The sequence below is a fragment of the Cannabis sativa genome, chromosome 1 (assembly GCF_029168945.1).
Source record: "Cannabis sativa cultivar Pink pepper isolate KNU-18-1 chromosome 1, ASM2916894v1, whole genome shotgun sequence".
NCBI classification, from domain to species: domain Eukaryota; kingdom Viridiplantae; phylum Streptophyta; class Magnoliopsida; order Rosales; family Cannabaceae; genus Cannabis; species Cannabis sativa.
Genome location: NC_083601.1, coordinates 52,649,471 through 52,669,160, shown reverse-complemented (window position 1 = coordinate 52,669,160; position 19,690 = coordinate 52,649,471). Strand labels below are relative to the sequence as shown.

The window sequence follows — 19,690 nt, the reverse complement described above, 5'->3', positions numbered from 1 at the left end:
TAATTTCCCTAAATTTTATATTTTTTAACAATTAACTACGTAAATTAATTTTTTGACGGTAGAACATATCAAACTCACATTCAAGTGTTATAATTGACCACCCACGTATACTCTCATTTACACGTGTCAAGTTTTTAATAGTCCACGTGATATTAAAATTATTTTACAATATAAAAAATAATTTAAAAATTATCAAAATAAAAAATATATATCTTATTTATATTTTTCTTTTCTTTTCCTTTTTTTCCTTTTTCATCTGAACTAATTAAAAAAACATATATTCTTGACACACTCTCTCTCTCCCGATTTCTGATCATCTTCATCTTCTCCATGAAGCGTAGCTAGCTGCCGCCATTGCAATATCTTCTCCTTGAAACCCCGCACCAGTCCCTTAGTTCTGACGGAGAAGGGTTCGTGACATTGGCAGCAAGTTCGTAACGACGAAAGCTTATCGATGATATGGGGAGAACTTTCTGAATCAGATCTGAAGGTAGAAGATGAAGATATATGTTTACGTGTATTTTGCCGTAATTAATTCTTTTTTCTTTATTTATTTATTTATTTATTTATAAAAATGTAAAAAGTAGAAGGATGTGCAAAAATAAAAACTTATATTTTAAGTCATTTTTGTTGGTGTAATCTTGAGACCCAGAAGAGATCATTTGTCTTTTTGGTGAGTGGAGATGGCAGAAGCAAGAGCAACAGGCAGGCATAAGACAGTCAGAGGCCTAATTTGCTTTGAAGAAATTGCAGCATGGCTTTGAGGACTCCATCACCTTCACTAGCTCTCCTCTCCTTCGAACAACACGATTTCATCACATGGGAAAACAACCTCACCTAATGTTATTTAGATCGTTTCATCAATCAAAACAAAAGAAAAAGAAAAGTATATCATTTGTTATGAAGCAATTAATAAGTAAGTATTAATGGGGTTTAACAAGACCATACCTCAGCCTGACCATCTGTAAGAATGTATATAACATATGCCTAATCAACATGTTAAGAGCAATGTAAATGGCATTATAAGTAACTACATAGAATGTATATAACACAATACTGTACATACTAATAATATATGGGAAATTTGAATTTCCATGCTTAAATAACCCATATATTATTCCCCTAAACTAATATTATACATAATTAATTTTATATGACACTTTTTGTATTTTTCCCATAATACACTCCCCACCTACATCTACCCACTCCAACCTTTTTCTCATCAATTCAACAAACAAAATCCCCACCCGAAAGCTTCCACAACCACCAAAAAAATTTTCTTCTCTTCACTCATCACTAAAAGCTACAACCTTCCACACTACAAGCTACCACACTAATCCACCACATTAGAAGCAAGAACACATACAAGCTCCATCAATGGGTAAGTAATTAATTTTATTTTTTTTTTTCTAAATCTTGTTTGTTGTTGTCATATTTAATTAAGAATGTTGTGTTTGATGATTGATCTGTGGATTGTTGCTGTTATTTTGCTATTTTTTCTGTTATAATTTTTGTTGCATGTGAAAACTGGGATTTTGCTGTTTTTCTGCATTTTTTTTCGTCGGGTCCGATGGGGCCCGATGTTGGCCCGATGGGTGGCCCGATGTGGGAAAAAATTTGTTGACAGGGGTGAAGACCCGATGGGTCCGATGGTCGGACCCGAGGAGGGTCCGATGTTTTTTTCTTAATTTTTTTTATTTTTTGGAACACGGGTCCGATGGTCCCCATAGGGGTCCGATGGTCGGACCATCGGACCCATTGGACCCAATTTTTTATTTTTTTTTTGAATTTTTTATTTTTTTTTTAAATTTTTTAATATAAGGTCCGATCCTTGTGGGGTCCGATGGTCGGACCAATCGGACCCTACGGGATTTTTTTTTTTTGTATCTATTATTATTTTTTATTTATTATTATTAATTTATTTTATATTGATTTATTATTTGTGTTATTAGTTATTTTTTTATTAATCATTATTAGTTATTAATTATTATTTTAGTTAATGTTTTAAGAATTATTTTTTTTTAGTTATTTTATTAACTATAAATTATGAATTATTATTAATTATTGTTTATTTTTTATGGTTTGAGTAATAATTATTAATTATATTTTATTATCAATTAATAATTATTTTTTAATCATTAAATTTTTTTTATTATGAATATTAATTATTGTTTTATTATGAATTATGAATTATTATTTTATTATCAATTAATTATTATTGTTTTGTTATTAATGATTAATTAAGATTTTTTTTCGGTGAGATTTTTGTTGTAAATTATAACTGTGTTTTTTTAAATATATGTGACAGGTTCAACTGTTAATGCGTGTGTTATGTATAATGGTGTTTGGGAGTTTGATGGTAGAGATTGGGTTTATAAACGGGGCGACAATTTGACATTTGACATTAATCCAAACCTCAGCTACTCAGGTTTGGTTGATGTTTTGTACGAAGAACTGGATGTCGACAAAGTGGAGTATGACTTGAAATTGGAAGTACATTACAAGTACAAGAAAGGCTTTGAGTATCGCCCTGAAGTTATTGGAAATGATAAGCGTGCAAGGTACTTTTTATCTACACTTGCGAAGAAGCCAGATGAATTTACTCCTTTGTTTGTGACTCTGTTAAAGAAGAATGTTTGCGTCGATCCTAGTCCCACACCAAGTTTTGTTAAGGATAATCGTAGCGAGGTTGGGAGTTTTGTTGGTCCAGAAACAAATCCAGAGGTGTTGGTTGCAGATGTATTACCTGAATTAAACAATATGATGCCGAGTGCTGATATTGTAGCACAAATGCCGTTCATCGATGGTTTTTTTAATGGTCCAGACCCTGAATGTTATGTTGAGGGCAATGATGGCGTGAGAGACGACCAAGGTACAGAGGCCCCTGCTGCTGTACCTTTGAACTTGACTCCACTATCGTACCAAATACCACCGAGGCCACCGACACGGAAAAGAATGCCCCGTAGAGAAAATTGCCAAACACCTGGTACTAGTAGTAGTCGTCCAGGCGAAACCAGTCATGCTAGAGGAACTACTGACAGTACAGGTCCTAATAATGGTAGAGAGACCAATGATATTAGTGGTCCTACTGATGCTCGAGGTACCAATGTGACTGGATGGAGTGATCCATTTTCTTCTTCGACAAGTTACGGTAAATTCAAGGAGAAAATATATACAAGAGAAGACATCGAGGATCATAGTCATTATATATCTACGGGTGGCACACCAGGCGGGGAGTTACATGTGGGAAAGTTTTTTAGAGACAAAGAGCATTTAAAGATGGTTGTTGGCCTGTATGCAATGAAGAAAGGGTTTGACTACTACGTTAGGAAGTCCCAGCATCGATATTTGGTACGTCACATGTAAGGATACGGATTGTGGGTGGAGATTAAGAGCGAAGAAGAACGTACTTTCTAACATGTTTGAGGTGAGTACATTTCATAATGTACATACATGTTCCCTTGATCTTCGAGGAAAAGATAACCGTCAAGCATCACCTGTAATAGTTGCCCATCTAATTAAGGATAAGTTCACAACTGACGGCTCGGATCAGTTGCCCTCTGATATAAGAAAAAGTATGCACAAGGATTACGGGATCCAAATGAGTTACGAAAAGGCATGGAGGTGCAGAGAGAAGGCAATACACCTGTCTCGGGGTACACCTGAAGATTCGTACTCTTTATTACCTAGTTACTTGCACATGCTACAGTTGCGGAATCCAGGTACGATCACGGATTTTGTGGTAGAAGATGGTCGCTTCAAGTATTGTTTCTTCTCTCTGGGTCCTTCTATTCGGGGGTTTAAGTTTTGTCGACCTGTTATATGCGTTGATGGGTCTTTCTTGAAGACTAGGTATGGTGGGCAAATGTTGTGTGCAGTGGCTTTGGATGCAGGGAGTCATATCTTTCCGATAGCTTTTGCTATAGTTGACAGTGAAAACCACAATTCCTGGACCTATTTTATGAGAAAATTGAAAGAACGATTGGTGATGTTGAGAACTTAGCTTTTGTTTCGGATAGGCATCAAAGCATTGTTCGTGCTTTGGATATCGTGTTCCCTGATGCACACCACGGTGCATGCTACCACCACATTATTATGAACGTCAACCACAAGTTCAAGACTGACGTCTTCACGAATCACATTTACACGTGTGCGTACACGTATTCAAGATCAGAGTTTCACAGAGAATTTGAGAACATTCGGGCCATGAATCCAGCGGTTGCAAAATATCTTGAGGAAATCGGATTTGAAAAATGGGTCCGGTCGTACTTTCCAGGGGTACGTTACAATGTAATGACGAGCAACTGGGATGAGAGCTTCAACAACACAACTAAGGATGCAAGAGGCTTCCCGATCACTGCTGCTGTAGCATTCCTGAGGTCCAAAGTCCAGAAGTGGTTTGCTTCACGAAAAGAAAAAGCTGACAAGTGGACGAAACCCCTAGCACCAGAAATGGAGGAGGACTTGACATTGCATTTTGAAAAAGGTCGGTATTTGAACGTTGACTCATGCGGGCCTTACACGTTGCAGGTTCACCCTGGAGGAACAGTTATGACCGGTGGCGTAGTGGACTTGCAGGAACATACTTGCACTTGCGGCTTGTTCCAGTGCATGAAGTTTCCTTGTCCTCATGCATGTGCTGCATCTCAGGAGCGAAGTATTAGCGCGTACACACTATGCTCGCCATATTACACAACTGAATATTGGAGGAGGACATATGAAGGAACAATTATGCCAGTTGGTGACGAGGATGATTGGGAATTGCCTGATGACATCAAGAACATGAGAGTTGGAGTGCCTGTTGAGAAGCAACCAGTAGGGCGACCCAAGAAGCAAAAGGTTGGAAGAATTAAGAACAACCGAACTGCTTGTAACGGTGAAAGGATTATCAAATCGCGAAATTGTAGCATGTGCGGTGCCAAGGGGCACAACAGAAGCACTTGCAACTACCGAGGTTAAAAATGTTATTTTAGTTTATTTGTATCGTGATGGGTTGGACTATTATGTATTGTTATTGAATTAATGTTGGACTATTTTAAACATTAGAATTTGTGATATTTTATGTTTACATAATTATTATAATTTGTTGCACGAAAGAAAGGCGTAAAATTTGTATGAACTCTTGAAAAAACATAAACATACCAATAAAAAAAACCAGTTACATTGTTATCTTAATAAATACCAAATAAAAAAAAATATTTGTTCATGCTAAATTCTGGTAAAACAAATCTACACACCACCGCTCTCTAAATTTCTTCATATTCTCATCGTGCACATTATCAAACGTAGTCTCCAGCATACTATGCTCGATGTGCTCTATCACGTACATCCCGCAGTTACTGCTGTATGAGACAATAAAAAGTAAATGAATAAAAGTGTGCAAATTAAATTCAAGTTAAATAACAAAAAAAATCAATTGTAATTAAATTACCTTGTCTTTGTCTGTGGAACAACGGCCCGATCCATGACTTTTGAAGTGAAATTTCTGACCTGGCTCTCTGAGGCGGTAAGTTGAGGCAAGAGGATCATGTCATGACTCTCGAATAGGCCAGCCTGCAGCAGCAAATTTGGTAGTAATTTTTCCCACATTGCCAGGTGACGGTTCAATTCGTTCGGGGAAATCGATCCGAGGCTGGAGTCAAATATGTTCAACAACCAATGATCCAGATCTATCTCTAATGCCACCCAATGCTTTGCTCCATCGAAGTAGAGGGCCATATATATTCTCTCCTTGTTCTTCCAACTGGCCAAAAATTGACTTTCATCCCCTCGAATCAAATCTAATATGCTCTCGTCCCACTGATAGTTAGCCTGGTCATCACCCGCAGCTTCCCACCGAGCAATAACTCCTGCTGGGAAAATACACGGCATTATGACACATCTATTCGGGTAGGACTCGGGATAAAAGTGTTGACGCCTCCTCATCAAATGGAATGCCGCATCCAAATGCTAAAACATGAAAATTAAATATGTCAGAGTTAAATAAAAAAGAGTTAGATAAAGTCTTTAAAAGCAAAAGCAGTAAAAAAGTCTTAAAAACTTACATCGTTCCCAAGCCAAAATTTCGGAGTATGCAGTTCGAGGAACCAAGACGAATGGTGTCGACCGGTGAAGCACTCTCTCGGGTAATTGTTCCCAATCTGGCCGAGTACCCAATTGTGAAAAGTCTTGAGCAGCTTCCGATCAACCACTCTAAGTGGGTCCGCATTCACGAGTGTCGAAGTAGCCCTAGGCTTCTTCTTCATTTCAGTGTACTCAGCGAACCACCTAGGCCGCCTTCTCTTCCTCCGGTTCTCCATGACTTCTGGAGCTGTCTCTAACACCTGCACCTCAGAATCCTGAGTATCCCCGATGCTGGTGATATTCGTCTTCTCAGGTGTACAGAACATGTCATCATCATCCGGTTGGTAATCATTTGGGAGAATGAAGTCATCTTCCGGTGTCCGAGCCTCCTCTTCCGGTTGTGGCTGTGGCTGTGGCTGTGGCTGTGAATCTGCTGCCGGCCTTCCAGGATCTTGCAGGAGCGTCATTATGGTCTTCAACTGATCCATAATCGCTGTTTGTCCTCTTAGCAGAGCGGCCTGCCCCCTCTCCACAGTCTCCAACCTTGCCAAAATGGCAGGGTATACTGGATCGCGAGCCTCCGAGGTGCTGGGAATGGAAGCTGACGGGGGAACAGGAGGACCCTGTGACGCTGCAAGTGGGTCAACACCAGACCCATCAGGAACTGAAGCTGCAGATGGGTCAACACCAGACCCATCAGGAACTGAAGCTGGAGATGGGTCAACACCAGACCCATCTGGAACTGCGGGCGGTGCACGTGGAGGAGACGGTGGAGGTGGTGTAGAGTCTTTAAATATTCGGGTTGCCTCCGCTCGTTCTTCCAATGTGGAGGCAAGCTTTCGGCCTGGCTTCGCAAAGCATCCTGTGTTGGTTGCCCATCCTCACCCAACACAAGTTCCTCCAAGTCAACAAATAACGGAGGCTGACCCCCGGTTATGTAACTCACAAACTCAATCTCGTTCGGCCGAGGACATAACACGGAGTACACTGTCAACTGAAAAATATAACAAATATATTAATATAATATATGGAAATTAACATGAATTCAAAATAAAGTGTAACAAACTTACATTTTCAGCAAATAATCTGGTCACTTCATCCTTCTCGAGTGTAGTTTTCGGCTTACTCTCCCAGTTGACCATTCTCGGAAAGCCATGCGACCTCCTCACTGCATACTCGTTGCCCAGCTGTAATATGGCCTCGTATGCCCAATACTGCAACGCTGCAGCATAGCCGTAGGCTGAGTATTTTGCCTCCTTCTGAGTTACTCCCTTCTCAATCTTTTTCAACATCTTATTCTTCACATCCAAGTAATCCTTGTTACAACTTTCCATCAGCTTGGTGTAAGAAATCTTTCCCCAGGGATACTCGTAGAAGAATGGAAGGTTATCAACCATTCTTATCACAAAAGGAGGAACGACAGTCTTCTCCTCCTTACCAGTGAGGACGCCCATAACAAACAAGGCCATCCCCAACTTGTAAACATCATCAGCTTCTGTGCAGCTCTCAAAAACTCTGCGCAGTTGGCCGAAGGTGATCGAAGCACTACCGTTGAAATATTCCTGAATCAACCGGTCAGAGCTTCCATTTTGTTTGATGTCTTCCTCGCAGTAGGCCGGCAATAAGTTTAACCGGTGACCAAGCCGAACTCCACCCTCCCAAATCTACATCTCTTCCTTCCCACATAGAAATGCACCTCGTCCGGCTTGTCAGATTTTATTTTGTGAAGCATCAACTGATGAAAAAATGCTCCAGAAAATTGTATGGGCGCTCTCTCGAAAAACTGTTTGAAAGGGGATTCCCTCACCCTGTCCAATAGGTTAAATTCTTCAAATTTAGCCTTAATCTTCGGGTAGTAGTAACTACCCCCGCGCCATGTGACACGGCCAGTGTAATGGTCCGACACTGGAATTATAAGATGTGCACTTCCCTGAAAAAAAAACCAACAACGATAATTAATAATTAATAATACAAAAATACAATTGGTAATATACTTACATAACCTATGTGGGAATAAAACATAATTAATAACCAACAACGATAAATAATTAATAATAAAACATAACCAATAATGAATAAAACAATAAAAAATAAAACAATAATTCATAATTAATAATTAATAATTAAACAATAATCAATAAAACAATAAAAATTAAAAAAAAATAATCAATAATTTATACTAAAACAATAATACATAAGTAATAAAATAATAAAAGATAAAACAATAATTAATAATTAATAAAACAATAATTAATTATTAAAAAAATAATAAAAAATAAAACAATAATTAAAAATTATTAAAACAATAAAAAATAATACAATAATTAATAATAAAACAATAATTAATAAAAAACCAATAATTAATAAAACAATAGAAAAAACAATAATATAACAATAATTAATAATTAATAAAACAATAAAAATTAATACAATAATTAATCATTAATAATAAAACAATAATCAATAAATAATAAAATTCATAAGACAATAAAAATTAATACAAAAGTTAATAATTAATAATAAAACAATAATTAATAAATAATACAAATTTATAAGACAATAAAAATTAATACAAAAGTTAATAATTAATAATAAAACAATAATTAATAAATAATACAAATTTATAATTAATAATTAATAATTAGTAAAATATTAATAAATAATAACACAATACAAATTAATACAATAATTAATAATTAATAATAAAATGTTAATTAATAATTAATAAAAATTAATAATTAATAACTAATAATTAGTAAAAAATAATAAATAATAACACAATACAAATTAATACAATAATTAATAATAAAACATTAATTAATAATTAATAAAAATACAATAATTAATAAAACAATAAAAATTAATACAAAAATTAATAATTAATAATAAAACAATAATTAATAAATAATATAAAACAATTATTAATCAAAAAAAATAAAACAATCACTAAATACTTATTAATAATTAATACTAAAACAATAATTACTAATTAATACTAAAACAATAATTAATAAAACAATAAAAATTAAAACAATAATTAATAATTAATAATAAATTAAAAATTATTACTTACCAATAATTAATTAAAAAATACTTATTAAGTCATTAAAAATAAATTAATACCTAAAACAATTACTAAATAATATAATAATAAATTAATACCTAAAACAATTACTAAATCATTAATATTAAAAAAAAAATATATTGGGTCCGATTGGTCCAATTGGCCCGATTGGGTATCCATCGGACCCATCGGTCCAATCGGACCCATCGGTCCAATCTCCCTGCCCATACAGCACAACAGTCTGAGCCCCAACATCGGACCCATACTCGGACACCCAATCGGACCCGACCCCAATGGGACCATCGGACCCATACTCGGACCCCAATCGGACCATCGGACCGACTGCACACCATCGGGCCGGCCTTCTTCCCCAGATCCGAAGGCCATTTTTCAGTCGGAATCTGAACCCCATCTTCACAGTCGGAATCCGAATCCCATTTTCACAAAAAAACCTAAATCTAACCAATAATATCTCACAAACAATCTCAAACATAATTAATCTTTAAATCTTTTCTAAAAAAACAAAAAAAAAACCATACCTTTGACATTGTCGATGTTGGGAGTTCGTCGAAGGTCGGGGTTGGGTTCGGGTTGCGTTCGTCGACTGTGTCCTGGTCGTTTGGGTGTCACGGGTCCGGCGAGCGAGCGACTGTGTGGGTTTGGTGTGGGAAATCGGCTGAGAGAGACGAAGAGAGAGGAAGAGAGCTGATTACAAATGAGAGGGGTAGTTTAGGAAAATTGATAAAATGGTCATATATTACCAATTTTAATAACTTTGCATTTAGGGGACAAATTTTTAGGTTATGTAAGTATAGGAATTCAAATTTCCCTAATATATATACCTTTGATGCTGATAAGTTACTTGGATGGCTTTCCATTCCATAGCAAATAAATGGTTATGAATAGCATATTGTTCATTCCCCTTGCATTGCATACCAAGGCCTCCAATTCTATGTTGCCCCATATCAGGAGACATTAATGAAGAGATAGCCTCAGAAGATGGATGAGCAATTGGAGAAATGGTTTTAAACTCTTTATCCAATTAAACACTGTAAAAGAGATATATGGTTCAAGACAAGAGTATTGGATTGCATATCTCCAACCTCAAAGTAATTAATTAAGAAGAGTAGAATAGAGCTTGAATCAAACGACCATAATCTGAGTCTGAATCAACAACATATGAAGAGGCATCTTCAATACTGCCATTTGAAGCAATTAAAATTGTATGTGAATTGTTGTTGTTGTCATCATTCACTACTAGTCACTGGAAGACAAGCCTCTTCTTTCTCTCTTCAAGTTGGAAACAATTAGCTCATACTCAATAGTATCTCAAAACTTGAGTTGAGGTGTTCATAGCTAAGCTATATAAAAGTAAGGAACATAAAAAATCATTAGCTTATGTAGTTTTTAAAATATCACTATGGGAATTCCAATTCTGAAAGCACATGAAGGGATTTTAATATGAAAAAAATATATATAATGTTCAAAAGTGATCAGAGAGAAAAAAAAAATTCTATAAACAGAATTACAACAGTAAATATTGGATTATTTTACCTATGCCACAATGGAACATGAAATTATAAGAAATCCCAACATAAGATATAGATTTTGTAAAACAACAAATACTTGTATTAAAGTTAAAAGGTAAAGGTACGTGAAAAAACACAATCAGAAACCAATAATCCTAACTAAACAAGAACTTAATAATTTATTATGGGATAATTGCGGCAAAAGTCCCCAAAAACTTAAGGTTGAGGACTAATCGGCATCAATCTCGTCATATTTGTAAGTCCGTTGATACCCAATTTAACAGACCTGTTAAATACTGACAATAATGCCACGTGTTTAAAGATTATTGGGCCAACTCATAATTTTAATTAAAAAATAATTTAAAATTAAAAAAACTAAAATAAATTATTTAAAAAATAATAATTATTTTTTTCTTTTTTTCATTTTTCTCAATTCTTCTCCGATTATTTTTGCTTTTTCCAGATGGTTTTTCTTTAATTTTTTTTCCTTCAGTCTTCTTGACACACTATATCACCATGACCATCATAATACCACCACAACCACGAGTTACGAATTCAATCATCAATTTTTTTTTATAACCCATCAAGAAAGCTGGGTAAAAACTCAGATCTGAAACCGAATCTGTACCAATTTTTTTCAGGAATAAAAATAATTCACATATTTGATAAAATAACATACAATCGAATTAAAAAGCCCAAATCTATTTTTGGGTTTCGCAACTTATATAGAGAAGATTGAATATTTACTTTCATAATTCCAACAGCACAATGAATTGTATATCATTCAACCATAGCTATATTTGTTATCTTATTAGCCTTATTCAATCTTTTTTTTATTCAAGTTATCAACCTTATCATGAGTGTGGGTGAATGTGTGTAGTGAAATCACTTTGCTTCTATATCAGAGCTGTGAAAAAACTATTAAAAAAACACAAGAATGACATAGCAAAATCTACTCTATTAATGATAATTCCTTCAGAGCTACTAGATACAGAAACCTTGGGATTCCTTATACAAGAAATCAACATCCCACTTTCTAATTAATCGAAAAGAGAAGATTGAGGATCTAATATTTTTTTTTTCAAAACCCAGAAAATAAAAAAAAAACCAAACCTGAAATTAAACGATTTGGTACTCACTACCCAGCCCCAATTTCTTCATCCCTCTTCTTGGTGCGGTGGACGTCGACGATGGTGTGGGAGTGGGCTTTAAGAGTGGTTTATGTTGGTTACAAAAGAGCTCATCACTTTCGTCATCCATGGCACTCTCTGTCGACGAGATCTGACCAAAAAAAGTGGACTACCTCCACTCGCTGTCGATAAGATCTGAACAAATCTACCGCTTCTCTCTCCCCGTGATGTTTGGGCCTTGTGTGTAGCTAAGTCTCACCCGCCATGGCTTCGACTTGGGCGTTTTCAAAGTCCGGCAAGCCAACCTTTAGTGGTGGTGGAAGGCAAGAAAGAAAAAAGATATGAAATAGAGCTTGCAAAAAAAAAAATTTGTTGGTTGAACAAATTTTGGGTTTGTGCCTGCTCAAGGATAATGAAGAAGACTGAGTCAAAGAGAAAATAAATGAAAAACAAAAAAGAAATAAAAAAAATATTAAAGTTTTTTATTTATTAATTTTTTTAACTTATTACTTTTATATTTTAGGAGAAAATTAAAAAGAAAAAGGGGATTAAATCTGGTGCGTCCACGTGTCACGTTAGTCATACTAACGGACTGAGTATGAACGGACAAACAACTTTGTCCACCTTGAGGATTTTCACCGCCAATTTTTGAGGTTGAGGACTAATCGGCATGAACCTCAAGTTTTTTGGGACTTTTGCCGCAATAATCCCATTTATTATTAATAACTCCTAACTAGCTAACTTGAGTTGAATGAGAAGATAAATTTAAAAGTACTATGCATAATTAAAATGAGAGAGACTACATTATTTAGCCTAAATGATTTTGGTTTCAGTTTTGGATTTAGCCTTAACGTATGTATCTCAATTGCCTTCATTATTTTTTTGTATTGTTGTGGCCTTTGCTATTTTCTTTTTTATATTTTATCTATTATTTTTAATTATTTTTATTATATATAGCGTATATTATATTCATTTATTACTTAATAAATGGTGAAAAATTCTTAGACATTTATTACTTATTTTGCCAGGTAATAATATTTGATATATACAGGTAATAGTAGAAGAAAAAAAAAAATCTCTAAAAAAGAAATAGTAGAAAAGAAAGAAAAAAAAAAAAGAAAAATAAATATATATTTTTATGTTTTTTTTTTTTTGTAATTTTAAAATTTAATTTATTTATAAACATTTATTTACGTATGGCAATTAAATTGTATCACGGGTACACCAAAAATACATAAATAGTCCACCATGACAGTTTGCGTTCCAAAAAATAGATAAAAATATGAAGATGCTAATAGAACCCGAGTTTTGTCGCCAAAAAATAAATTTTGATAGTTAATTACTAGTTAAGATAGAACTTTTAAAAATCTGTTCTCTTTCACCTATTTGGTTCTTCTTCTCTACCACCTTGGCTTTGTCTTTCCTCCAAGCTTGTTGCAAGGTGACGGAACACATTGTTATAATAAACCCGATCACTTTGTGGCATCTATGTTCAAAATAAAATTGTGTCAAAAATTTACTAACAAATGAATCAAATACTTTACAAAATTCTATGTTTTATATAATTTTGTTCTTTTAAACAATTTTTTCTTAAAAAAAAAATAATAAATAAAGAAAATAATAATAACCTGATTCACCATTGCTTTAAAGTTTTCTAATACTGCTTCTGCATTATTGATTGACAGTTCCATCTGAAAAGCCTTAAAAAACAAAATTTATTCATCAATAATATTTTAAATCTAGAATTATTTGCTTCAAGTAGAGCTTATAATAACAAATGCAAAAGGATAAAATTTCTACTTTAATTATATACATGTATATCTACTAAACAACTTTTCAATTTCGTGATTGAATTGATTATATGATTTAATTTCTTAGAGAATCTATTGGGATTAAATTTAATAACTATAAATAGGTGGAACTCTATTCTAAAACGGAGTTCTAATCTCCAATTTTTAAAGCTCATACTTGAGATTCATAGTTAAGTTTAGAGAGAGAGTTCAAGATCATAATGAGTGTGTGTAAAGGAATATAATAGGAGTATCACTCTAGAAGTGATTTTCTATTTCTTTATAATTATTCATTGTGTTGAGTTGTAATCTTAAGCTTATTCAATTGTATACTATATATTGACTATTCTAATCAATAAAAGATCCATGATTCATTTCTTCCCGAGCTAAGTTTTTCTTGTCTAATTTTAATTTTGTGATTGGTTTTAGTTTTGTTTATGGATTCTTGAATATTGTTACTGTTGTAACAATCGATTTTGAAGGTGATCATTCACTACAAAATCTCCAAGGTACTCTATTTCCTTTTAGTTAAGGAATATGTTTAGAGAGCATGATTTAATAATTCTGACTATCAACTAGCAAACAAACTATTCAAAATTGACAAACCAAACCAACTCAACAAAACTCAAATGATGTCTAAATTTTCTTACAAAATTGATTTTTATTATCAAAACTCAAAACAGGCTGAAGAAGAGATGGATCATGAAGAAAGAGAGTTCACTTTATTCTTATGTAATTCTAATAATTTTAAAGATCTTTTCATATATATATATATTGAAGATAAGATTATAATATAATTTTACCTGATTTTGAATTAGTGGCCGGAAGGGCATTGAATTTGAAGCAAATGGGTCTTCATTATTCATCAAGAATGGTACTTGAGTTTCATTAGTCACATGATCATCATTAGTATCATATATCAAACCACAAAATCAATATACATATATCATAAAATTATATAATGAGAGAAATTAATTAATAAAATAAACTTACATATTGAGTTGTTGCATGGAATTTGAGATGCCAAGTTGATCAGGATTGTTATTATTAGGAGAAGTACTAGAGTCTTCAAATATGTGTTGCATAGTATCACCAACAGCCTCCTCATAAAAAAAAAAATAGTTCCTTTAAGAATAATGGCACTTATTAAATCATCATCTTCTGATATTGGCAATAGTAAAAAAGAAACAAAAAATATATTTTTTTTATGTCAATTAAATGTGTCATGTGTACACCATAAATACATGAGCAGTCCACCATGGCCGTTAATAGCAAAAAATAAATAAATATATCAAACTGCTAACAGAATACGAGTTTTGTGCCAAAAAATAAATTTTGAGAATTAATTACTAGCAAGGTAGAACTTTTAAAAATCAATTCTCTTTCACCTATTTGGTTCTTCTTCTCTACCACCTTGGCTTTGTCTTTCCTCCAAGCTTGTTGCAAGGTGACGGAACACATTGTTATAATAAACCCGATCACTTTGTGGCATCTATGTTAAAAATAAAATTGTGTTAAAAATTTACTAACAAATGAATCAAATACTTACAAAAATCTATGTTTTATATAATTTTGTTCTTTTAAGCAATCTTTTCTTTAAAAAAAATAATAAATAAAGAAAATAATAATAACCTGATTCACCACTGCTTTAAACCTTTCTAATACTGCTTCTGCATTATTGATTGACAGATCCATCTGAGGAGCCTTAAAAAAAAATTTATTCATCAATAATCTTTTAAATTCAGAATTTTTTGGTTCAAGTAGAACTTATAATAACAAATGCAAAAGAATAAAATTTCGACTTTAATTATATATATATATGTATATCTACTAAACACCTTTTTAATTTCGGGATTGAATCGGATTTAATTTCTTAGAGAATCTATTGAGATTAAATGTAACAACTATAAATAGGTGTTTTTCTATTCTAAAAGGGAGTTCTGATCTCCAATCTTTAAAGCTCATGAGATTCAGAGTCAAGTTTAGAGAGAGAGTCCAAGATCATAATGAGTGTGTGTAAAGGAATGTAATAGGAGTATCACTCTAGAAGTGATTTTCTATTTCTTTGTAATTATTCACTGTGTTGAGTTTTAATCTTAGGCTTATTCAATTGTGTACTATTGACTATTCCTAATTGATAAAAAATCCATGATTCATTCATTCTCGAGCTAAGTTTTTCTTGTCTAATTTTAATTAAGTTCTAATTTTAATTTTGTGATTGGTTTTAGTTTTGTTTATGCATTCTTGAATATTGTTATTGTTGTAACAATCGGTTTTGAAGGTGATCATTCACCACAAAATCTCCAAGGTACTCTATTTCCTTTTAGTTAAGGATTATGTTTCGAGAGCATGATTAAATAATTCTGACTATCAACTCAGCAAACAAACTATTCAAAATTGACAAATCAAACCAACTCAACAAAACTTAAATTATGTCCAAATTTTCTTACAAAATTAATCTTTATTATCAAAACTCAAAACAGGCAGAAGAAGAGATGGATAATGAAGGAAGAGAATTCACTTTTTTCTTATGTAATTCTAGCAATTTTAAAGATCTTTTCAAATATATATATATATATATATTGAAGATAAGATTATAATATAATTTTACCTGATTTTGTATTAGTGGCCGGAAGGGCATTGAATTTGAAGCAAAGGGATCTTCATTATTCATCAAGAATGGTACTTGAGTTTCATTAGTCACATGATCATCACTAGTATCATATATTAAAACACAAAATTAATATATATATATATCATAAAATTATATAATGAGAGAAATTAATTAATAAAATAAACTTACATATTGAGTTGTTGCATGAAATTTGAGATGCCAAGTTGATGAGGATTGTTATTATTAGGAGAAGTAATAGAGTCTTTAAATATGTGTTGCATAATATCACCAACAGCCTCCTCATCAAAAAAAATAGTTCCTTTAAGAATAATGGTACTTATTAAATCATCATCTTCTGATATTGGTAATAATTGGAAGTTTAATTGCATCAAATTATTATTACTTATTAAATCATCTTCGTAATATAACTCTTCAATTAAACCATCAACATCCTCATAAGGAATAACTTCATTATTTTCCTTATTATCCCATGTTGTTGATGGAAATTGGAAGTTTAATAATTGTTTTTGAAATTCTTCCATATTCATCGTACTGTTAATATACAGATTTGTCTATTTATATACGTAGACTTATTATTGATTTTATTTATAACATAGAGTAATGAGCAAATTCCTAATGTACATGATTTGTCTATTTATATACGTAGGCTTATTATTTCTAATTAGTTTTTAAAAGAAGGGTAAATACTATTTTGGACCCTGTGTTTTGTAAAAGTTACAGATTGGACCCTGTGTTAAATGACAAAATAGACCCTGTATTTTCTAAAATAGTAAAAATAGGACCCTGAGCTTAATTTATGACAATTTTTTTTTTAATACAACCAACTTGAAGACAATGCTTAATACGAATAGATACAAAAAATGTAAACAGTTTTTTCATAGCACTTTTAGATCGGATTATAATTAAATTTTATTTTGACAAAAAATCAATTCAAGGTCCTATTTATACTATTTTAGAAAATACAAGATCCATTTTGTCATTTAACAAAACACAGGGTCCAATTGGTAACTTTTACAAAAGTCCAAAATGGTATTTACCCTTAAAAGAATTATGTTATCTTTTTTGACAAAAAAAAGATTATTATTTTTGAACTAATTAAATGTAAATAAATAAACTAACTCAACATATGCTGAGAGGTAAGACCCACTGTGGTGTTGTGCCATCGTCGGCATAGCACATAACGAAAGAGAAATTAGTTGTTTCATCGGGTTGTGTTTTGGATCTCCACAGATCACTCCTCAGCGTCTATTATTATTATTATTATTATTATTATTATTATTATTATTATTATTATTATTGATTTTCTTCTTCATGCTTCTGTCGTTGATTTTCTTTTTTTCATTATCATATGTTGATTTATTTGGATATATTAAAATTTTATTTGGTATCATTAGCAAATGATTTTTTTTTCCATGCATATTTTCTTTAATCTCTTAGTTGGAGTTTTTAATTTCGTGTTGCAGAAGTTTAAGCCTTGATCTGATTGGTTTTATTTCCTTATGGATACATTCCAAAGGAAGGGCTTATCGGATTCAGTGATGTATTGGACTTGTGGAGACTCTCAAGCCCGTTGTTGCCGATGATTAAAGGTGGTAGTGAGAGTGGCGGCTTGAGTTGGGGTGTGAATGCGGTGGCGCAAATTATGATTTTGGCAGTAATGGCTGAGATTTTTGCGGCATTGTCATTTAACGTGTATTAATGGCAAAGATTTTTGGAGTTTTAGTTTTTGGGATTGCTTTAATTAATTATTCTTTTTAATTACACGTAATAAATATATATTATTATTTTAATTTATATTAAATTAAAAAAATATTAATATGGGAGCTATAAATTCTGAGATATTTTTGGGCTTATTTTGCATTGATTATGTTTTTTTAGTAATGTTTGTTGAGGAGTCAACGATCTTTTTCTAGCATATTTGCATTATTTTTGTTTTTTAATGCATTAAGATTGATTCTAAATTTAAGTTTTGAATCCAATATATTTAAAGAAATTCATTTTTTATATTAATTTCAAATTAATTAATTGTAGTAATAATTATTTATAACATTATTAAATATATAGTAATTGTGGGAGATGTTTAAGAAAATCCTTTACATTTGTTGCATTATTATTTTTCATTTTAGTAATATTAAATGAGACTATTTTCGGCCTGCTCACTGGAGGTAAGGTTCATTCTGGCATTCTTTTATCTTGTTCTCTCTTTAATAAGATTAGAATCAAGTTCTCTTTAGTGTTTTTGCCATTTTTTTCATCAATGAATTCGTGTAGGTTTGTTCTGTTCTAATCAATGTCAAAATATATGGAAAAAATCTTTAAAGTTTTATATGGTGTCGTTTTCTTATAAGATCTACCATCAAGTTTTTTCTTTTGCATTTTAAATTTTGCATATTCTGTTTTTAATTTTATTATTTTTCTTGTATAATCTTGTTTTGATAGTTGTAAGAGGAAAGAGTACGGAGCAAACTATAAAGTTTTCTTCAAAGAATTTGTTGTCCGAAAATTTCTTGTTTCTATAATGTTGAATTGTTATAATGGGATATATTGTAATCTTTTTGTTATTGATTTGTTCTATATTTGCGCCATTTTTATGGCTTTGGCGCCTTAGAAGGCTATAGCGCCTATTATATGGTTGGCCCCTAATTATTTAGGGTAGTTTGTTTAAAATTTTACGGCTTCTTGTATTGAAAATATAACAAAATGTTGGCACAATAAAATTGCAAAATAAACAAGTTATGCACTAGACAAATTTTAAGTTAAGGTATGATGTAAAGAAATTTTAAAGTGATATTTTAAAAATATTTTCAAGTGAAATAAGGTTTAAGAAGGATTAAGTTTAAACGATAATAGTTTTTAGCTATGGTTGGTTCATATTTTTAGGAATTATTAGCAAAAAGGGAAAGTGGTGGAATTTAGTATTCAGATTCTAATATTATTATTTAAAATTAATCAAGTAATTTGAAGAATAATAAATACGAAGATATTGTAATAAAAGGAGGTGGGAATACTAATTGTCAAATGCGAATTTATTGTGTTCAGATATATTTGGGAAGTCAAATTTTATGGAATTTAGTTTGCAATCTATATCGTATAAGAAGGTATCATTATAAATGTTTTATGGTGATACAATTTTTGGAAGTTTTACAACTTGTCTTTTGGAAATTAAAATAGGAATAATTATGTCATAATAACTGAATTGGATTATTTTAAGTAATTTCAATTCAATATAGATTGATTTGATTATAATAAAGTTTTACCATAAATAAATATGTATAATTTTTTTTTTGGGATAAGTACAATAAAGAAAATTGTAATATTTTGGAAATACGAACATTAATAATGAATTAATATGGTTGATTTTGATTATTTTGGGAAGGATTATGAAATTAATGGGTCATTAATGCTTAATAATCAATGTTATTTTGTTTCATTGTATTGAATTACACTAATTATTGATAATCAAGGTAATTGAATACATT

The 19,690-nt window shown here is 32.1% G+C and overlaps 1 protein-coding gene and 1 long non-coding RNA gene across 2 annotated transcripts; both read right to left on the bottom strand.

The window, feature by feature from the left end:
• Window positions 1-5,190: 5,190 nt before the first annotated feature.
• On the bottom strand, window positions 5,191-7,106 carry LOC133033609 (uncharacterized). Its single transcript, XM_061108562.1, has 2 exons — window positions 6,045-7,106; window positions 5,191-5,949 (listed from the first exon to the last, which is right to left on the bottom strand). Exons 1-2 carry the CDS (start codon window positions 6,549-6,551, stop codon window positions 5,428-5,430), a joined length of 1,029 nt encoding a protein of 342 aa, XP_060964545.1. The 5' UTR covers window positions 6,552-7,106; the 3' UTR covers window positions 5,191-5,427.
• A 2,898-nt stretch (window positions 7,107-10,004) lies between these two features.
• Window positions 10,005-12,271, bottom strand: LOC133033608 (uncharacterized). Its single transcript, XR_009685753.1, has 2 exons — window positions 11,770-12,271; window positions 10,005-10,488 (listed from the first exon to the last, which is right to left on the bottom strand). It is a non-coding gene; the product is annotated as an uncharacterized LOC133033608 (long non-coding RNA).
• Window positions 12,272-19,690: the final 7,419 nt, after the last annotated feature.